The sequence below is a fragment of the Equus quagga genome, chromosome 12 (assembly GCF_021613505.1).
Source record: "Equus quagga isolate Etosha38 chromosome 12, UCLA_HA_Equagga_1.0, whole genome shotgun sequence".
Lineage (NCBI taxonomy): Eukaryota > Metazoa > Chordata > Mammalia > Perissodactyla > Equidae > Equus > Equus quagga.
This window is the reverse complement of record NC_060278.1, coordinates 19,662,468-19,682,626: the sequence shown is the minus strand read 5'-3', so window position 1 is coordinate 19,682,626 and position 20,159 is coordinate 19,662,468. Positions and strand designations below refer to the sequence as shown.

The following is a 20,159-nucleotide window of genomic DNA, read 5'->3' as shown; positions in this document are numbered from 1 at the left end:
AAAGCATATGTCCCCCATGCAAAGACTTTTACACACAGATGCCCAGAGATTCTTTATTTGTAATAGCTCAAAACTTGAAACAACCCCAGTGTTTATCAACAGGGGAATGGATAAATAAATTGTGACACAGTTATATAATGGAATACTATGCAGCAATAAAGACAACAAACAAGGCATATCGATGTATGCAGCAACAAGGATGAATCTCAAAATAATTCTGCTGAGTGAAAGAAGCCAGACAAAAAGAGTATAGATTGTATGATTCCATTTATAGAAAACTCTAGAAAGTGCAAATTATTCTGCAGTGACAGACAGATCGGTGGTTGCCTGGGTGGGTGAGAGGGAGGGATATAGTGGGGGGCATGAGGAAACTTTTGGGAGTGATGGATATATTCATTAATTTGATGGTGGTGATGGTTTCATGGGTATAGAGGTACCTCGAAACTCATCAAATTGCACATTTTAATATGCATAGTTTATTGTATGTCAATTATACCTTATTAAAACTATTCTAAACAGTGAACTACAGATATTTGATGATATTCAAATCGGGTCCCCTGTGCGTTTCCTCCTTCCTTCCCTGCCTCCCTCTCTTCTTTCCTTCCATATATACTAACTGACCACCTTCTCTGAGAAAGGGTCTGGAGATGCAGCACTTAGCAGCACAGACATGACCTCTATTCCCCTCAAGCTTATATTCTTATGAGGAGACACTCAACCACTACTTCCACAATTAACTACATAATTACTAATAGTATGAGGACCATGAGTTACGAGAATATGTAAGGACCTGATCTAGCCTGGGGGTCTGAGAGGCACTTCCTGGTGTGTGAGTAAGATCTGAAGAATGACAAGAGTTACCTCAACAAAGTGGAAGGAGAACCACTTTCCAAGCAGAGGGGCCAGCATGTGCAAAGGCCCTGAGGTGAAAAGAAACCTGGCATCTTAGTGTCATGTGGGTAGAAAGGGATGAGGCTGGAAAGGGGCAGGGACCAGCCACCAGGGCCTTGGGGGCCACATTGAGGAGGGTGGTCTTTGAAGAGCATGACAGCCATGGAACAAATGTAGGGAGAGGAACCTACTCTTTTCCTTTTCCTTTCCCCTCCCTACCCAATCCCAGTCCATCATCCTGGAAGACTCAGAGTCCTATAATCACCTTTACTTAGTCAGCTCACGTTGAACAGACACAAGTGACAGCACAAAATCTCCTCAGGTGCCTGATGCTGTGTAACACCCATGTTTATAAAGTACTCACATGTATGAAAATGCATACACCTGTGTGGAAGGCTGGCGCTTCTGTGGATAATGAGAAATACCAGCTGTCTGCATCACTGTACCAAAATGCCTGCTCCTCCAAGCACAAGCTTGCTCCAACAAATGAAAGACAGAAAACAGGCTAGAGGTTTCCATCTCCACTTTGAGACTTCATTCAAGCTGCGTCTTTTGCACAAGGAAAAAAAAAATCGCTCTTTCAATTAAACTCACTCCTGTGGCTCTACAGATGACCACGGGATCGGCCTCTGAACAGTGTCCACCTGAGGAACTTCGGCCTCTTTTTTTCCTCCAACTGAGAATTTCCATTTAGAAAAAGTTTTTGCTATTAATTTTATTTTTCACTTTTGGTTACTCTTCTCTGAATAAAGTAAAGGGGAAAAATAAGTGGGAAAAAAGTTTTCTAAGTAAAAGGACTGGACCAAATTCTCCCAGAAAGGTGGGCTAAGTTCCTGTCCAACTAGAACTGGGACCTAGAAACAGAAGGTCTGCGGCCACCTCGTCTCTGGTCAAACCTGAAATACTGATAATGCCCCACAGGGATCATGTTGTCTCAAACCTCTGTGCCTTAGTTCATGCTGTTCCCTCCGCCTAGAATGCCCTTCCCCTCCTTTGTCACCCAGCAAAGTCCACCCTCAAGACCCAGCTCTCCCGTGGCTCCAGAAAGCCTTGTCTGCCACACCTTCCCCACACACACCAGCCTGGGCTGGAGCTCCTCCTCTGGACTCACAGCCCCATCCTGGGCACATCTGTGGCTACATTCTTGAAGTCCAAGGGACTTACTCTGTGCATGCATTCTTTTTCCTCCAACAGACTTTTTTCATCTGAAAAATAGACCTACCTCATAAGGTAAAAGCATGTGGGTTTTGACCAACTGGAAGGTGGTAAGATAAATGTTCGACCTAATTATCAGAGAGTCATAAGCTACAGCCCCTCCTTTCCTGCCTCTGAAAATGTCCAAAATCCCTCGGGGTCGTCTCTTTGAGCTCAGCCTCCTGCAAACACGCCATATGCAGCTCTACACCATGACTTTGATCACGCTCTTTTTCCTAATTGGAATCGTCTGTCCACCCTCTTTATCTGAATGCTAGCCATCGTTCAAGGCCGAGCTCAGGGCTTACTTTCAGTGAAGTCTTTCTTGATTGCCTAAGCCTGGGGTTTCTTTCAAACTTCTCCAGAGCTTCTGGTTTGTGTCATTGACAAGGCATTTAGCATATTCTTGTGAACTTAGTTATTTTTAAAAATATGACCTGTCTCTCCAACTAAGCTACAAGTTTATAACATTAAGAAAAGTCATGCCCAGAACCTAGCACTGTGCCTGGCAAATAGGAGGTGCTCAAAAGGATGTGTTCAGTGACGGGATGACTAGCACCCAAAGCAATTGACTTGTGCTCAGATCTTAATTTATTAAGGTGACGGAGTGACAACACGGAGAGGTCAATGCCATTGAAAGAACAGTTAATGTTATTCACAGTCCTCCTAGAAAGGTGAGGCATGCCACGCCAGGCAGGGCCACAAGGGGTAGCACCAGTGCTGGTCCTGGGGCAGAAAGGAATATTGGGAAGGCATAGGCCAGAGCCTCAAATGGGGTTTCTGTGGGAAAAGCAGGACAGTACAGGGGAAACAGCTCAGGATTGGCTAGTTTGAATAATTCCACCAGGCTTTGAGGTATAAGGCTATCCCTAGCATCTGGTACCTGGCCCTAGATTGAGATAGGGCATGGGGAAATCTTGGCTTCGTGTGTGAGATTTAGATAAAGAGGGTGGTTCGGAGTATGAGCTCTGGTTGGCAGGGGAGATGTAAACAACTTTGGTGTTAATTTGGCATTGTAATTAATGGATGCCAAATAAATACAGAATCTAAGAAAACTCAGAACAGCAATCCATCCAATGACCATGTAGATTTAAATTTTAACCTTTTGCCTTATGATAATTATTTTATTATTATTATTATTTTTTTTTTTTTTGCTGTGGAAGATTCGCCCTGACCTAACATCTGTTGCCAATCTTCCTCTTTTTCTATGTGGGTCACCACCAGGGCATGGCTGACGAGTGGTGTCGGTCCATGCTGGGGAACCAAATCTGGGCTGCTGAAGCGGAGCACACCGAACTTAACCAGTAGGCCATGGTGCCGGCCTGCCTTATGATAATTCTTGATGAAGGGTCTGGTGGGAATAACGGTTTCCTGATCCTCACAAGAGAAACAGACTGGATTGGTACAAGAGCATGGTGGTCTTTCTCTGGCCCCAAACTTAAGGAATAAGGAGGAACTGACAGATAGAATGTTCCACATGTGCCCTTCAGATCCATCAATGGGCCAGGCTTGAGAAATCCTCACCCACCCCAATGGTACCACATTACTGACCACACAGACAGTTGGGGATCCCACTTAGGTCTCTGGGGGCCAAAATTCACTTCGTGAAGAACTTCCAAGTGGGGACATTTTGCATGAAGAGACACAGACATAGAGTCACCTGGATACCACCCTGTCGGGTCTGCTTACCGCCCATTCTTCATCTATGTTAACAGAGGACAAATAGGGGAGTGGATTCCCTCACTCGACAATTTCATTCCCCACACTAAACTCTGTAAAAGAATGACATTTTAGCAAAGAATTTATTTAACTGGAAACTCCTTTGTTCCTAGCCATATATTGGTTTAGCATGTATCAAGCAATGCAATGACTAGGAAGTAAGAAAATGGCAGGAAGCAGAGAGAACAGGGCCAGAATCACCCCGAATTGAAGAGGCAGCCTCTGAGAAAAAACGAATTTCCTTTCTCCACTTCCCCTGCTGGAACTCCCCAACCCCAGTTCTGTGAGGGACCGCAAGACACACGCCCTCCCGAGGTTCTGATGTTCACGCAGAGGTGGGCTTCCTGAACCTGGAGTCCTGGGACCCTCAGGCAGAAGGAAGTCGGCTCCCTCCATTTTCTGTGCATTTTATGTAAAAATCTCTCCACTGAAGGCTGCTTACAAAGGGGAAAAAGACTAACAGGACAAGGGACTTATCTAAGGTCCCTTATGATAACTGCCGAATGTTTAGGCAAAAGCTAAGAGATGGATTAAAAAGTAAACTGGAAACCCCAGATCTGAGGCCACCAATTTCGGCTGCAGGAGGACTTGTTAAAATATTTTCTGTTTATCGTGTTGTGTTCCAAGTCACATCTCCCACACCTAACAGTATCAAGGATTCCTTACTGCCCAGGACTTTTTCTTTCCTATGCCATACCTCACAGTCTCAGCATCAAGTCCCTTCCTCAAGTCTTTTTTTGCTTTTTCTTTAAGTTAGGGTGGGATGGGAAGCCAAGAAGTTTAAGAAGCATTTTCTCTATACAGTTGAACTAAGAGATGCAGGTAAGCTTGCTTTTCATTATTCTCATTGATTTTTCATTTGAGGATTCACATGAGTGCATTTGCCAATAACAAAGCAAGAAAAAAAAAAGCTCCAGCAGACACACAGACTATTTTTTTTTATTGCTGGAATGTAACTATCTTTAAAGCTGAGCAAGATAACACTCATTTGGTTTATGGTGGCAGTAGGTCAAACTGGTGGGTCAGTAATAAATATGCAATTGCTTCCAGGCAAGCAAAATTGGATGCATTCATTTAACAGATTGCTTCTAGCTTCTACATATCATGCAAACAGATTTTTGGTTCAAGTGTTGGCACCTTCAGTAGAGATGGCCTTAGGAGAATGTCACGTATAGAGAGCTACTGGAGGGTGGAGGTGGGATAAGGCCCTCTGAACGGATCACTTCTTGGGCCCCAGGGGAGAAAGATATTCTGTGCCTTTCAGAGGTGTCGGTGTCTGTGTGTGTGTGTGTGTGTGTGTGTGTGAGGAAGACTGGCCTTGAGCTAACATCTGTTGCCAATCTTCCTTTTTTTTTTCTCCCCAAAGCCCCAGCACATAGTTGTATATCCTACTTGTAAGTCCTTCTAGTTCCTCTATGTGGGATGGCTTGATGAGTGGTGTGTTGGTCCGCGCCCAGCATCTGAACTGGTGAACCCCCGGCCCCTGAAGCAGAGCGTGCAAACTTAACCACAAGCCACCGGGCGGGCCCCTAGAGGTTTTTATTGTGGACAGCTGATTTCATATAGAATGAGTTTCTCAGGAAAGCCAAAGCAAGAGTATGACATTTTTACAGATGTCACTGGATGGAGGAGGTGAGTGGGGAGCTCTTCAGATGGAAGAATGTTTAGGTATTTAGTGTCCTGACTCAGAAGTACGTCTGCTCATCAAGGACAGCTCAAGGATACAGATTTAGCTAGAAATGCTCAAATAGTGGCCTTCAAGTGTGTGAATGAGTGTGTGTATGTGTGTGAGAGAGAGAGAGCCTGCACCAGAGGGAGACACACACCCAAAGAAAGATTAAGATAAGGTGTGTATTGGGGAGACGAGATTACTACATCATAGGCTATTCAGTCCAATTGAATTTATGGCTATAATTTTTTATTTATGGAGGAATTGTTTGCTCCATTATGTTCTCTTAAGGCTGTTCCAATTTTGTTTTATAGTACCTCCGGCACTGTATCTTATTATTTACCTCCTAAACCCAAAATACAAGCCCTACAAGGGGTCAAAGTCTAGTTATTTCTGGACTTCCGGTGCTTAATAGTGGATACTAAACAAACATTTAAGGAACCAATACCTCAGCTTCAAATACTGCCCACAGATCAATATTGTTGTCGGTTCAGTGACTGCCATGCACATATAGACGCCACTCCCGCTCTAAGTAAACAATCTCCCTATTCGGTGAGAATTCACTCTGCTCACCAAGTCCAGGATCCCAGCTCCACCCGGCTCACTGGCATTGGGAAGGAAAAGGTCAGGAGGGAGCCTGGACCCTGAAGGCCTGCTTGGATTGCCCCATTCTTTTTTATTTATCTTAACCGCACACAAAGAGTTTTCCAAAGTCCTTTTCTGGTCACTAAATAGAAGGTACTGTCGTTTGCCCTAACGTCTGGCCGTATCCCCAGGCAGCCTCCGTGGTGGTAATGAACGCTGCAGGCCATGTTTCCAGAAGCCACTATTACAACCCAGGCACGGAGGTGGTACCATTGATCTCTCTCCTCAGTCTCATGGTGCGGGGCATTTAATGAATGGAAATCCCAAACCTATTTCTAAATCAATTACTTTCCCAGAGCTGCGTCTTATTGTTGTTTCTTCCACAATCGGAAAATTGCTTTTCTACTATGTTTATTTTTAAATTGTAGATAAGCTGGAGACTGGGGATGCTTATCAACTAGACCCTTTTCAGATGATTCAGCCAATGCCAGTCATGGTTCCAGTCCAGGGACACAAGGACTTAGGGCCCCTGAAGAGCAGGGGGTTCTCCCATTGTCCCAGCATCGGGTCTGCAGACGTATTTCCAGTGTGTCAGGGCACGCTGGACCTTAATTATCTGGATAAATCAGATTCCCCAAACAGTACCAGTCAACGATTCAATTAATTAAAACATAGTATGTTAAAAAAAAAAATCTCTTAATTGGTTCTTAGACTAGAATTCTGGCTTCAGGGTGTCTACGAACCCCCTAAAATTTAAGCATAAATTATTTTGCATGTAAACTTTTGCGGTGGCAAGGGAACGCAACTTCTTAACAAATTTCAAAGGAGTCTGTGATTAAGTAAGAGGTTAAGAACTACTCATTTTCTTAATTGGTATGTGAAAATACATTCTAACTGTACTTGGCTCCTAAAATGTGCAATAATGGCTAACCAAGTTTCTGATCTTTCTCCCTAAACTTTCTAAATACTTCTTAAAGGTTTTCATTACAAGGAGACTCATTTACAGCATGGGACACAGAATTCTTAAAATTCACGACAGGAGGTTCAAATTAAAATTTAAATATATGATGATAATCATTCCTTCAACTTGGGGTGTGTTTGACGATTTCTGCCAAATAGTCTAAAAGTTGTTTAGTTATAGTTTTTGACCATGAGATCCTCTGTCAACCATTTTTTTTTTAATTTTAAAAATTAAAACTTGAGTGTTACAGGGGTCTGTGTATGTCCAACATCAAACTGTACACGTTAAATATGTGCACTTCTTTGTACATCAATTCCTCCTCAATAAAGCTTTCGTTTTTTTTAAAAAAGAAACCCAAATAGAGGAGACAAAAGTTATGACTAAGAATAGATCAGATAACTAAAAATAAGGCTTCTTGATCTAAATGATACAATCAGAACCATGAGCTCTGGGGAAAAAAAAACTACTTGTGTGTTAAAATGGCAATGGAACTATTTCAAAAACAAAATGTAAAAATAACTTTTCTGAAATGATGGATGCCAATGTTTGACCGATGAAAATCTCAGTGACACTACTTATACCCATGGAAACACTAAATCTGAACTTCTGAGTTGGTTTTTAAACTGTTAAGTTGAGAGTCTGTCTGGAATGGTGAGTCTGTAACTTTGCAGGCCCCTGGCAGGTGTCATGATTGGCCCCCAATATTCAAAGTTTGAGTGACATCAGCTTCTCTTCTTGGATCTGGAGGGAGGGAGCAAAGGAAATTTGCTCCAACATTCTCCTCTTTCTAGAACGGGAGTTTTCAAGTTAGAATCAACTGAGAAGCTTTGAGAACTCTCGATGCTCAGGCCACACCCAGACCAATTAAATCCGAATTTGGGGGTAGGTCCCGGGCACTGGTATCTTATAGTGTCCCAGGTGACTCCCACGTGCAGCCAAGGTTGAAAACCACGACTCTAGCAAAACATAATTATTTTAAGATCAAATTTATACCAGGATCTTCCTTTGCTTCAAAATGTTTTAAGGGCTGACAAAATGTCACTGTTTGCACGTGTTATCACAATTCAGATCATTTACAGATGACCATCTGTATCTCTTTTTATTAGGGCAAAGTTATTAAAAATCAAAGGGCGGGGCTGGCCCTATAGCCAAGTGGTTAAGTTCACGTGCTCTACTTCGGCAGCCCACGGTTTTGCTGGTTCGGATCCTGGGTGAGGACCTAGCACTGCTCACCAGGCCATGCTGAGGTGGCGTCCCACATGCCAAAACTAGAAGGACCCACAACTAAAATATACAACTACGTACTAGAGGGCTTTGGGGAAAAGAAGGGAAAAAAATTTTTTTTTTAATTAAAAAAATCAAAGGGGCTAATTGCAACTGAATCCTGGAAGAGAAAAAGACATTCATGGGAAAACTGGTGAAACTTGAATGAAGTCTATAGCTCAGTTCCAATCATAATATACTATAGTACCAATGTTAATTTCTTAGTTTCGACCAATGTAACAGGGTTTGTAAGATATCAGCATCTGGGGAAGCTGGCTGAAGCGTATATGGGAACTCTCTGTGCTATCTTTGTGACTCTTCTGTAATCTAATAATTTCCAGCTAAAAAATGAAATTAAAAAAAGGAGAAGGCAGAGCCAGCATGAATGCTGCAAAACTGTGGATTAGCTGACAATATTAAATATCCTTGGGCATAAAGTCTTGCACTGTGGATTTAGACACTATTAATACAACTTCTGGTGTGAGAGAAGCTTAGAGAAACTTCCAATTTCCTGTCTACATTCTACTTTATATACATTTTCTCCAGGCCCTTCCAGATCCTACAAAATGTCCTCAACAGCAGTCAATATTGAAAGACTGACTGACAATATATAACCTAAGAGTCATACAAGCTCCTATTAGGAATGATAATGCTCTGGTCATATCTCACACGTGCACAGTATTGTGAGGTTTATCAGCATGTTCCAAATGTTAGTCTTGTTTGATTTGCATTAGGAAATAGGCAAATACATAGGATACACCGGGCCGGAACAAAGGATGAACATTCTCTTGCATTTTACTATAAAATACATAGGGAAGCACTTGTAGAAATCACACACACACACACTACATGACAGTACACACGCACAATCTGAAAACAAGGTTATTAAAAGATCTAGCGTCTAGCGGTGCCCAGAGTGAGGGCTGGGGGCAGGCAGGATAAGGCTAGTGGTTACTGACATAATCCTTTCCTACCAGGAAAAGGAGAGAAGTTCAGATTACTCAAGAGGCCACCAGCTAACATCTGTCACCGCCTGACAACCCTGAGTCACTGTCGTCCCCTTTGTTTCTGTCCCCTTGTCCTAGTCCCTTGGTGGCCCCTGTTCTTGATTTCCTTGGGGCCCCTGACATTCGCTGCTTCCCCTCCATGAGTCAGGCCCATCTGCCAGTTCTTTTTCTGGAACTGGCTGCCAGCTGCGGCTCTTTGCTACTGATCCGCTGGCTGCCCGCCATTCCCGCGATCGCTGGAGAAACCCTACCCCCCAGACTCAGGGGAAGGGGATCGTGGTGGTCACACTTTCTCTGGACCGTGCCAGAAGATGGCTCATATCCTCTGCATCACCGTACCCCCTCCACTGCCCATTCTCCCCACTGAAGGGAGTGGGACGCCGTCCTCCAGCCTGGCCTCACGCACACATACTCATGCACAGGAATGCCTTCCTGCAGCCCAGAGGACCAGGAGAGCTAAGACCCAAAGCATCTGGCTTCACTCGGTGGGACAAGCAGGCTGTGCTGTGCTTTCCCACCCTCCTTTCTGGGATGTGTGGCTTTCCTGCTCCTGTCTCTCCCGGGAGGAGAATGACTTTCTACCTTCCAGTTGGTTCCTCCTGGACAGTGCCACTGCGATGTGAAACATTCAGCAGCCGCGTTTTTCCTTGTCGGCCCGGGACAACATGTCCATCCTTTGATTCTTTTTTATTCAAGAGGGAAGTCTAACTGGGACCATCTAGAGTCCACAGGATCTTCCAGCAGAGTCAGCTTACTTGAGAAGTGTGAACAATGGGAGGTGATTAATTGAAACCTCTGGTTTCCTTCTAGTTAGTGAAAAATATATGAAGAACAATTTAGGGGGTTTACAGTGATTCTCAGGAGAAAAGGCAGAAAATGTGCATTTGTGAAAGTAGTTGTTTTCAATGTCCCATTGTCTCAAAGTGTTCTTTTCATGACTCTGCTGGCTCCGTGCCACCACAGCCCTCTGGTTCACAGCGTGCTTACTTGGCCCTACCCACAGGTACAGCGACTCTGCTAGACCAGGGGCATCCTCTCCTGCCTTCCTTTGGGCTCACTTCCCCACAGGCTGCAGGGCCAGGGGCTGACTTGTTCCTCCAGCTCTCTTGAGGAAGATATGACTCTGCTCCTCCACCTGCTCCCGGATCACAACACCGCCTGAAATGTGCTAACTTACAGGACGACCCTACGTTCCAGTTTGCCCAAGACAATCACAATTTACACCCCCTCTTACTCACAGGGTCACAATTTGGATAATACAGCCCCCGGCCCCCCTGCCCATCTGCTGCTCCCGAGTTAAGTGCAGCCACATCTGATCGTCTCTCCTCCTGACCAACGGGGATGCCTCCTGTCCTCGCTTCTGAGCCCATCGTGCCTCGATGGCACCATCTGATCGTTGGGGCATGGCCTCCCCTATACTGTCTTGTCCAGCCACCAACCTAATCCAGATCCATTAGTATTTTAGGAAATCCTCTTGGTAATTCTAAAGATTTGGAGGAGTGCATGTATGTTTGTGTGTTTGTGTGTGTGTGTGTGTGTGTGTGTGTATACACAGAGGAAAGAAAATTATGAAACATGCTACAACAGCTTATTTTTATCCAGGAATCTGTGCAGATATTCACTGTACTCTTCTGCTAACCGTATATTAAGAAGGAAACTGAAATTTTAGTAAAGTACTCCTTATTTGCATTGCAAAACACCACTTCACAGAGCCAGACTGTAAGACCACTGAAAACGACGATGTGAATTTTTGAGTTTTATGTTCTATTTCAGCTTAGACAGTGAAACTGCGCAGACACTTTTCATTTTGAATTTACCATCAAATTCACTTCCCGTTATTGTTCTTCCAACACTGGAAGAGAAAGGCTTAATTTCCAGAAGTTTTTATTTAACTTTAATAGAAAACAAACCCATACAAATCTACGTTTTAAAACAATAAACATTTCGGTTCTGAGCACGAACCTGCTTGATTATAAGAACTCGTCTACCTAATAATTTCACAATATTAGCATCACCCTAATTACATCCTTGGACCGTTCCAGGCATGATCACAAGGCCTTTGAAATTCGGATGATGAACTCGGACTGACCCCGCACCACAAGACCCAAGTGGCCGGCAGCTGACTGCACAGTGGGGACAGTGCGAGCTCAGGGTCTGCACTCTCCTTCATGTTCCGAGGGCTCGTGGGGCACTTACGTCTCATCTGTGAAGGCGATTCCAAAGTATTCCTTTTCCTTCAGGTTGAAGTGAGATGCCACGAGGTCAAGCAGCTCCTTGGCCAAAAGCTTAGGCTGGAGGAAGAACCAAATGGAAAAAACGGTAAGTGATGAGAGGCAACTTTCCCTAAAACATGCAATCTCAGGTTTATTTACGTTTTAAAGAGAATGTCTCAAAGCTCAAGTACATCAATCCAAACGATTTGATTTTTTTTTTTTTTTTTTTGCTGAGGAAGATTTGCCCTGAGCTAACATCTATTGCCAATCTTCCTCTTTTTGTATGTGAGCCTCTGCCACAGCATGGTCACTGACAGACAAGTGACGTAGGTCTGCACCCAGGAACTGAACCTGGGCCACCAAAGCGGAGTGTACCGAACTTAACCACTAGGCCACTGGGGCTGACCCAATACAAACGATCTTTATAAAACCCAAAGGAGTAGACAATGAGGACTCCTCTGAGCAAAGAGTCAAGTACAGGGCCATCAACACATTGAGACCTTCTGCCCTGTTTCCTCAGTTTGTTCTATCAACAATTAGCACTTGCTCACTGACAGGGCTGAAAAACCCTAGGGTTCTCCTTCCCCACAGAGAACATTCTATGCTGAATTGACAGGAAAAAGCCTTATTTAAAAATACATAAATATAGAGAGATACATCTCTCTCTCTATATTCAACATGTGCTTATATAGTATTTGCTCTGCGCCAGGCCTCATTCTAAGCACTTTACAAACAGTGGCGTCTTTAACCCCCATCACAGCCCTATGAGGTGGTCCTATTATTCCTCCCATTGTACAGGGAGGCAATGGGCGCCCCAAGATTAAGCAGGTGTTGGGGTTGAGATCTGAATCCTGGCTCCAGAGACTCTGCCCTCGGCCACTCCACATGCTCCCATAATTTGAAACCTAAACAATAAACGTACCCTCCTGCAAGAAATGTTATAATTAAGGCCACACGGCTTTGGGAATAGGATTTAAGAATAAACTGAAAATTTACCTTCCATTTGCCTTTCCAAAAGAAAAGAATCATCTCTACCTAGGAATGTTTTTATCATAAATGCTTTCCTAAACAGCTCTGCCAATCCACAGGAGTACACCAGTGCTTCAGGCATGCCATCCCTGTAGATGCTTGCATTGCCAAGACATCACTCACTTTGCTCTGTCACTGCTGAGAGGATGGGAGACCGCGAGGCTCTGAGATGGGAGACGGGGAAAAGGTCGTCTGATAGGGAAATGGGGCTAAAAGGGAACAATTATTTCTAAATTAGCTCCCAGGTCAGGTAGATGCAAATGGATTGCCTTTACTCAACAACTGCTCTGTTCCAAGCATCCTCACTGGATGGCTCCAATCTCAGAAAAAGCAGATTCCAGGAGAGACAATGTGTGTTGGTGTTTGTGTGCATTTATGCACATTAATACACCCTTTCTGAGTCTATTTCCTCTTCCGCTGGTTATTCTGTGCATTTCTTTTAGGAGAGTGGATAAGGCATGTCAGTCAAGAGTCAAACGACAGTTTGGTTTCTTATTTCACTGTTTTGGGTGCTGCCATAGACTGCACGGTGTTCCTCTCAAATTCCCACATTGGAGCCCTAGCCCCGAGTGTGATGGCCTCTGGGAGGTGATGAGGTTTAGATGAGGCCACGAGAGTGGGCCTCTACCATGGGAATAGCATCCTCATAAGAGACACCGGAGAGCTTGCTCACTCTCTCTCCCCACCACGCGAGGTGGTGAGACACAGTGAGGACACAGCAAGAGGGCTGCCGCCTGCAAGTCAGGAAGACAGCCCTCCCTAGACCCCGACCAGGCTGGCCCGCTGGTCTCTGACTTCTGGCCTCCAGAGCTGTGAGAAAATAAATTTCAGTTAAGTCACCCAGTCTGTGGCATTTTGTTGCAGCTGCCCGAGCAGACTAAGACAAGAGACGCTTACTGAGTGTGTGATATGCGCAGGGCACCAGCCAAGGCTGCAGGTGACACACGCAGCACCTGCCAATAAGGACCTTAGGCTTTTATCAGGGGCAGAGAGTAAGAGCTAGGGTTCCTTTTAAAGAGCCAACTCAGATGGTTCCCCTTTGCTGCCTCATTCCTGGGCTCACAAGGTGGCGTCCTCCGGGCCTCAAAGGCCATCAATTTTCCAAGGAAAACAGCTGGCAATGACCGGAGTGGGTCTGAATCTAGGGCCAAGCTTCCTCCCCTAAAAGACATAATAAACCAACAGGAGAATGCGTCTTGAGAAATCAACACCATCTAAAATTCTATACTTCCATTCATGCTACAATGTGGAAAAATGAAAAAGCAATCGCTGTAACCAACAGGGAATTCGAGACTTTATGTAAGACCTTCCTTCCTAAGGAGCAGAAATCTCACCCAGGGGAATGCCATGGAGGAAACATGGCACATCTCAGGACGGCACTGATAAATTACAAAGTCGAAACCAAGATGAGGGGCGTCTTGAAGCTGCAAACTGTCTTTGCCACGGGCTGCGGCAGGCTCTGCCAGCACCACCTCCACTTCCAGAAGGTACTTGGCTGCCCAGACACAAAGCAATTAACGTAGAGGGTGTCACCGGGTGGAGGGAGGAGGGTGGATTTTCAAAGGGCAACACACCATTATGTCCAAATGACTATCCCTTTCAAAGTAGTTATAGTATTTCTATGATGCCTGCTAGTTCATAAAACATTTTTGTTTGTTTGTTTGAGGAAGATTAGCCTGAGCTAACATCTGCTGCCAAGCCTTTTTTTTTGCTGAGGAAGACTGGCCCTGAGCTAACATCCATGCCCATCTTCCTCTACTTTATATGTGGGACGCCTGCCACAGCATGGCTTGACAAGTGGCGCGTAGGTCCGCACCTGGGATCCAAACTGGCAAACCCCAGGCTGGCAAAGCAGGACGTGCGAACTTAAGTGCTGTGCCACCGGGCCGGCCCCCATAAAACATTTTTGATAATCTTTCGGGTTTGCCTTTGAAGCTTGTGTCACATTTGTAAGAGCATGCTCACTGGTGATGAATCTTGCCCTCAGAATGGATTTGATTTTTTTCAAATGGCGTTACTTGAAGTCAAGTCTAGTGAGTGGGGACGGTGGGGGTGGGGGAGGTGAGCACGCTGGTCAAACGGGCTTCCTAAAACGAGGTGTGACTATAAAGTCATCACTGTGGGTCCTTGGGGGTGATGGTGAGACTTCCATCCCAAACTTGGAAATGACAAAAATAAGACTTCCTTCTCTTTGAGAGTTAAATTTTAAAGCCAACATCTCAATGGAATTGATCAGAGATGCATAAAACTACCCAGGAAGAGAAAGAATTCCTCTCAGGGCTGGACGAGTTTATCTCTAACAGGATTAAATACAGTAATGGTTGCACAGAATGGGCGGGGGTGAGTGGAAGGTGTGCATGGGGAGGGCGCTGGAGGAGCAGGTTGGGAAAGAGAGATGAGCTGCGGACGCAAACATGGTCTGAGCCAACAGGCATTGACTATCCGGGCCCCGGGGGTACAACCTTTCACACAGCAGAAACAGAGGTGTGGGGCAACTTTAGCTGGTCATATTAAGCATTCAAATTACCTATCTCACTTTCCTTCTTCTAAGTCGGCGCCTTCCAAACACTTACTGAGGCATGGCTATGTCCCAGATACGGTGCTCAGCGCCCTGCCACGTGACCACATTATCACCTACAATAAGAGACCATCATTCCTTTGCCAATGAGGATTCTGAACGTGGAGATGGCAGGCAGGCTGTCGTCAGTCTCACAGCAAAGCCAGAATTTCCAACAAAGTCAAGCTAGCCTCAAAGGCCACGTGCGTAACTCCTCTGCCATCCTGCCTCTGCCAACTGTACTTCCTGGGTGAGAGGTCAAGGATCATGTGCCCTGAGGGCCCCGTCTGGTGAAGATGATATTGCTCACTTGAAACCAGCACGCTGACATTTTATAAATCAGTAATGATTTATACATCAGTACTTTGAACTTGGTTAATGTGAGTCTTCCTCTGAGGATGAAAACTCAGGTCCCTGAGCCTGCAGAACTAAAGAACTGACTTGACACACTGAAAAATTCACCTTGGGGAGGCTGACTTTTGGCCTCTCCATGGTGACATATCCCTTAATTTAGCCTATCCCCACAACCCCTTATATATCGGAATTTCTATAGTAAGAAAGCAAATTTTCTTAGTGACTCATAAGTTGAAGGCAACTAAAGGGCTCTCAGCAATAGCAGCATCACTGGAATAAACTTTATCATCTCAAACTATTTCTTTTCAAGGACCGTACCTGTTTGGACACATATCTGGTGAAAAGATTTACAAAGTTAGTCCCGTTACTTTATAGAACAGTTATGACAGATCACATGCATCACTCTCGGTGAAGAAAAGCTGACATTTATTACCCGCAATTTACAAATGGGGAAATAAAGGCACGGAAGGGGGGAGATAAGAGATCCTGTAAGACATTTAGGTGACAACTCCTAAATCTTAAGTCCCTTTGGAAACCACAACTCTTTCTTTTGCTATGACAGTGACTGGCAATGCCCCAGCTGGTGGCTCCTTCATCAGTGGGGGCAAGAGCCACTAGCCGAATGGACGTGGAACACGAGTAAGAAATAAACCTCGCTGTTAAGCCATTGTGACCTTTGGGGTTGTTTGTCATCACAGCATTACCTGGCCTATCCTGATCGATTCAGACACGGGACCTTTAATTCTCTGTACGGTTGGTTTAAAACCATGTAAGGCATCAGCCTTGTAATTTCCTGATCTTGCAAACGAAGACAACACCCCACCTTGAGTGTCAGTGATTAATGAACTGCATTGTTCCGAATGTTTCTTAAACTCGTTTAGAGAAAGCTGCTGGGTCAGCAGAAAGCTTTATGCTAGTCCGCACTTCGAAGGGATATTTACGGGATCCTGCTGATTATAATTTGCCAATTACCTGTGCTGTAAACATTTGTGGAGTTTGCAGGGATTGGGCTGGGCGCGAGGCCAGAGAGGTGGCGGGCAGCCCAACCAAGTTCTGCAGGACAAGCTGGGCAGACGCCTCCGTGCCAATGGAGGGAGGCAAGTCCTGAGTGCCTCAGGTTGGAAACAGACTTTACTGGGTCATTGGTGCCGTCCTGGCCCTATGGGGACACTACATTTAAGACTTTCTCTCAGCCTGTAATTAACTTTGTTCACTCAAAAGCTTCTGTCTTCTCATTTTCTTTTTCTATCTCAGATTCTTTTCAGCTTTTATTCCCCCTTATATCTGACAAACGGACTCTCTTTATAAAGGTCCCACTCAAAATGCATTGCTTGGTGGAGCTGCTCATGGTGCTAACAGGACAGCCTTTCCACCAGACAGAGCGGGGAGCCTGGGCGTCAATGCCCTTCTCCGGGGAGAACAGACTAGGTCTTTGTCATTGCTGGTCTGACTTGACCACCCGGATCAGAGTTCCCAAGGGCTCCAGACTGTTCCAGAGGGAACCACACATATACCGGCTCACGCAGGTTTCCAGAAAGGCCCTGTCTACTTCTCAGCCTGCCTTCCGAGGTGAGACAGGATCGGACTGTAATGATCAAATGATCACGGGTGTAGGGCTAAAGTGCTCTTGGTACATCCTCATGATAAAGACCCTTCCAGGTGGTCTCCGTGAGCCATTCAGGCAAAGTCTGGGGAAAGGAATCTGATGACAAGGTGGCACCCTGGGCCTCTCCAATTCTCTGCCGTTACATATCATACCATTACTTTAAACTTAACACGTATACATCCCAGATAGGTGCTCTTGGACAAATCCTCTAACCTCTCTGAGCCTCAGTGTTCTCATCTGTAAAATGATGACCCAGATTGAGGAACTGAACACCTGCCCTCCAATATTATTCTTAGGTTTTTCCTTCCTTAGAAACTGCCCGGCCTTCTCACAAATCTATTCACCCATTATAAAAATCCTTACAACCCTTCTGGATCCCTTACCCCTGATCTCTTAAATCCGTTAACATATCCCATCTTTCTCATATAATCTCGGGCAAGTTACTTAACTGCTCTGTGCCTCAGTTTACCCAGCTGCAAAATGAGGATGATGACTATGCCCCCATCACAGGGCTGTTATGAGGATTCAATGAATTCATGTTGATCTGCATAAAGTGCTCAGACAGTGCCTGGCACACAGGGAGGTTTCTCTGTGTTCATGATTATTCCAGACTCTGATTTCTGCACTCATGAATTATGATGGTAAACTTCTAATTGGTACCAAGTTGTAAATGCCAGCCTGGTATCTAAGACTGTTCTTTGAATTTAGGCCTAGTTTACTTAGCCAACCCAATTCCTACAAAAGTACTCATTTCTGGTCAATCTATTTGTATTGGAGTAAAGAATACACCAGTCTCATTTTTATTTCCAAACCTTTGCCCACACCAACCTCTCTCCTCGTCCTTCTCATTTAAATTTTATTCTGCTCAAAGCCCACTTCTTCCAGGAAGCTCTCCCTGACCATCCCACCTCCAAAAGGTGTCTTTCTCTTCCGTCTTCCTATAGCATTTACCACAGGTACCTCATACACTCTGGGCATGTACACCTTTGTGTTGGATCATTTTAATTAAAAAAATTTTTAATTGTGGTAAAATACATATAACATAAAGTTTACCATCTTAACCATTTTTAAGTGTATAGTTCAATACTGTTTAAGCATTTTCTCATCATTGTGCAACCAATCTCCAGAACTTTTTATCTTGCAAAACTGAAACTCTGCCCCTATTAAACAATTCTCCATACCCCCTCCCACCAGCCCCTGGCAACCACCATTCTACTTCCTGTTTTTATGAATTTGACCCCTGTAGGTAGCTCATCTAAGTGTAATTATGCCGTATTCATCCTTTGGTGACTGACTTATTTCACTTAGCATAATGTCCTTGAGCTTTATTCGTGTTGTAGCATGTGTCTTAATTCCTTTCCTTTTTAAGGCTGAATAATATTCCATTATATGGATAGACCTTATTTTGTTTATCCATTCATCCATCACTGGACACTTGGCTTGCTTCCCTTTTTTGGCTATTATGAACAATGCTACTAAGAACACCGTGAATTTTGTGTGACATGATTCATTACACCCTGTGGTGGGCTGAACGGTGGCCTCCGGTATGCCCACATCCTAATCCCAAAATCCTGTAAATATCACCTTATGTTACAAAAGATGCAGTTAAGACTGTTGAGAGGAGGAGATTATCCCGGATTACCCAGGTGAGCCCTAAAGGCAATCCCATGGACCCTCATAGGAGAGAGACAGAGGGAGTAACGACACAGACACAGAGAAGGCCATGTGAAGACAGGGGCAGAGACTGGAGTGACGAAGCTACGTGTCAAGGAACGCTGGCAGCCATCAGAAGCTAGGAGAGGCAAGGAACGGATTTTCCCCTCGAGCCTGCAGAGAAAGCACGGCTCTGCTGACAGCCTGCTTTTGACTTCTGCCTCCCAGAACTGTGAGAATGCACAGTTGTTATTTTAAGCCACCACGTTTGCAGTGACTTGTTACGGCAGCCACAGGAAACTCATACACAGCCTCAGACGGAAACCCCAAAGATCTCGCACCCCACACAGTACCTGGCATACAGTCCCTAATTGTAGGAAACTCAGTATGTCTTCATTGAGACATGAGTAACTTGGGATCCCCGTTGAAAGCCCTGTATTAGTATTTCCATTCTCTCTTTTTAGTACCAGAGGCGCAGATAAGGAAGCCACACACAGAAGATTGTGCAGCCTTTGTCTCTGAGCTGACCCTGGGTCAGTCAATGCACACTGAGCTTTAACTCAGTGCATTCTCCCCTCAAGCCCTCTCCTGTCATCTACCATTCCCTTGGGCATCTCCCACATGCTAAATCAAAGGAATTGTCACTTCTGAATTAATTGCATTAAGAAAATAAAACCATCAAATGGCTCCCATCTGTGCTTCGCAAGGCACCCGTGGCCCAGAGCCTGACCCCGTCTCCTCCTCCTCCTCAAGGCAGTTCTGGACAATTCGCTTCTCACTACAGCACACACAATGACCACTGGGCCGCCAGGGGACCGCTCCACAGCTGGGCCCCGCCCGCCTACCCTGAGGGCACTGTCCAGGGCCCCATGAAAGGGTGTCGCTCTGCCCTGTAGGAGTGGCCACAGCTGGGCTGGGAGATGGCAGAAAGTCGGAGCCAGGAGTGGAGAGAAAGCATGATCAGTCTGCCCTTTCTTTCCAACTTTTCTGAAAACCTAGAGGGAGAGAGGGTGTGAGGCTGGGCGGCTCTGAATAAATGATGTCTGAGCAGGGGCCTCTTTGAAGCCCTGCCTGTAATTGTGTTTCCCGGAGCAGCTGGGAGCCGGTCTCCCGCCCTCCCCCTCCACCTCCCCCTCCCCCTGGGGGCCGGTAATAAGCAGGCAGGCGCTCATTGGCTGCTCCTTATTCCTGGGGAGGGGGTGTCGGGGATGGAGAGAAAGCATGAGGTCACTCTGCAGTCACCCTCTGATGATCCGGTTGATTAGCTGGGGAGGCTGGCTTCCTTCCTGCCCTCTCTGAGCAGCCCCCGGGTTCAGAGGCAGGAGGCCAACAGGCTACTTCCTTTATGCTGGTGGACAAGAAGAACAACGGGGTCTGCGCTCCCTCTTCTGGCTCCCAGGCACCCCAGATAGGTAGCAGGCGGGGGGGGGGGGGGGGGGGGGGGGGGGGGGGGGGGGG

General features: G+C 45.5%; 1 protein-coding gene across 1 annotated transcript in view; it reads right to left on the bottom strand.

The window, feature by feature from the left end:
* Positions 1-20,159, bottom strand: part of FRMD4A (FERM domain containing 4A) — a 275,085-nt gene that overhangs the window by 132,207 nt on the left and 122,719 nt on the right. The window contains exon 3 of the mRNA XM_046678619.1: positions 11,486-11,580. Coding sequence (XP_046534575.1) covers positions 11,486-11,580 — 95 coding nt within the window. The remainder of the gene's footprint in view (positions 1-11,485; positions 11,581-20,159) is intronic.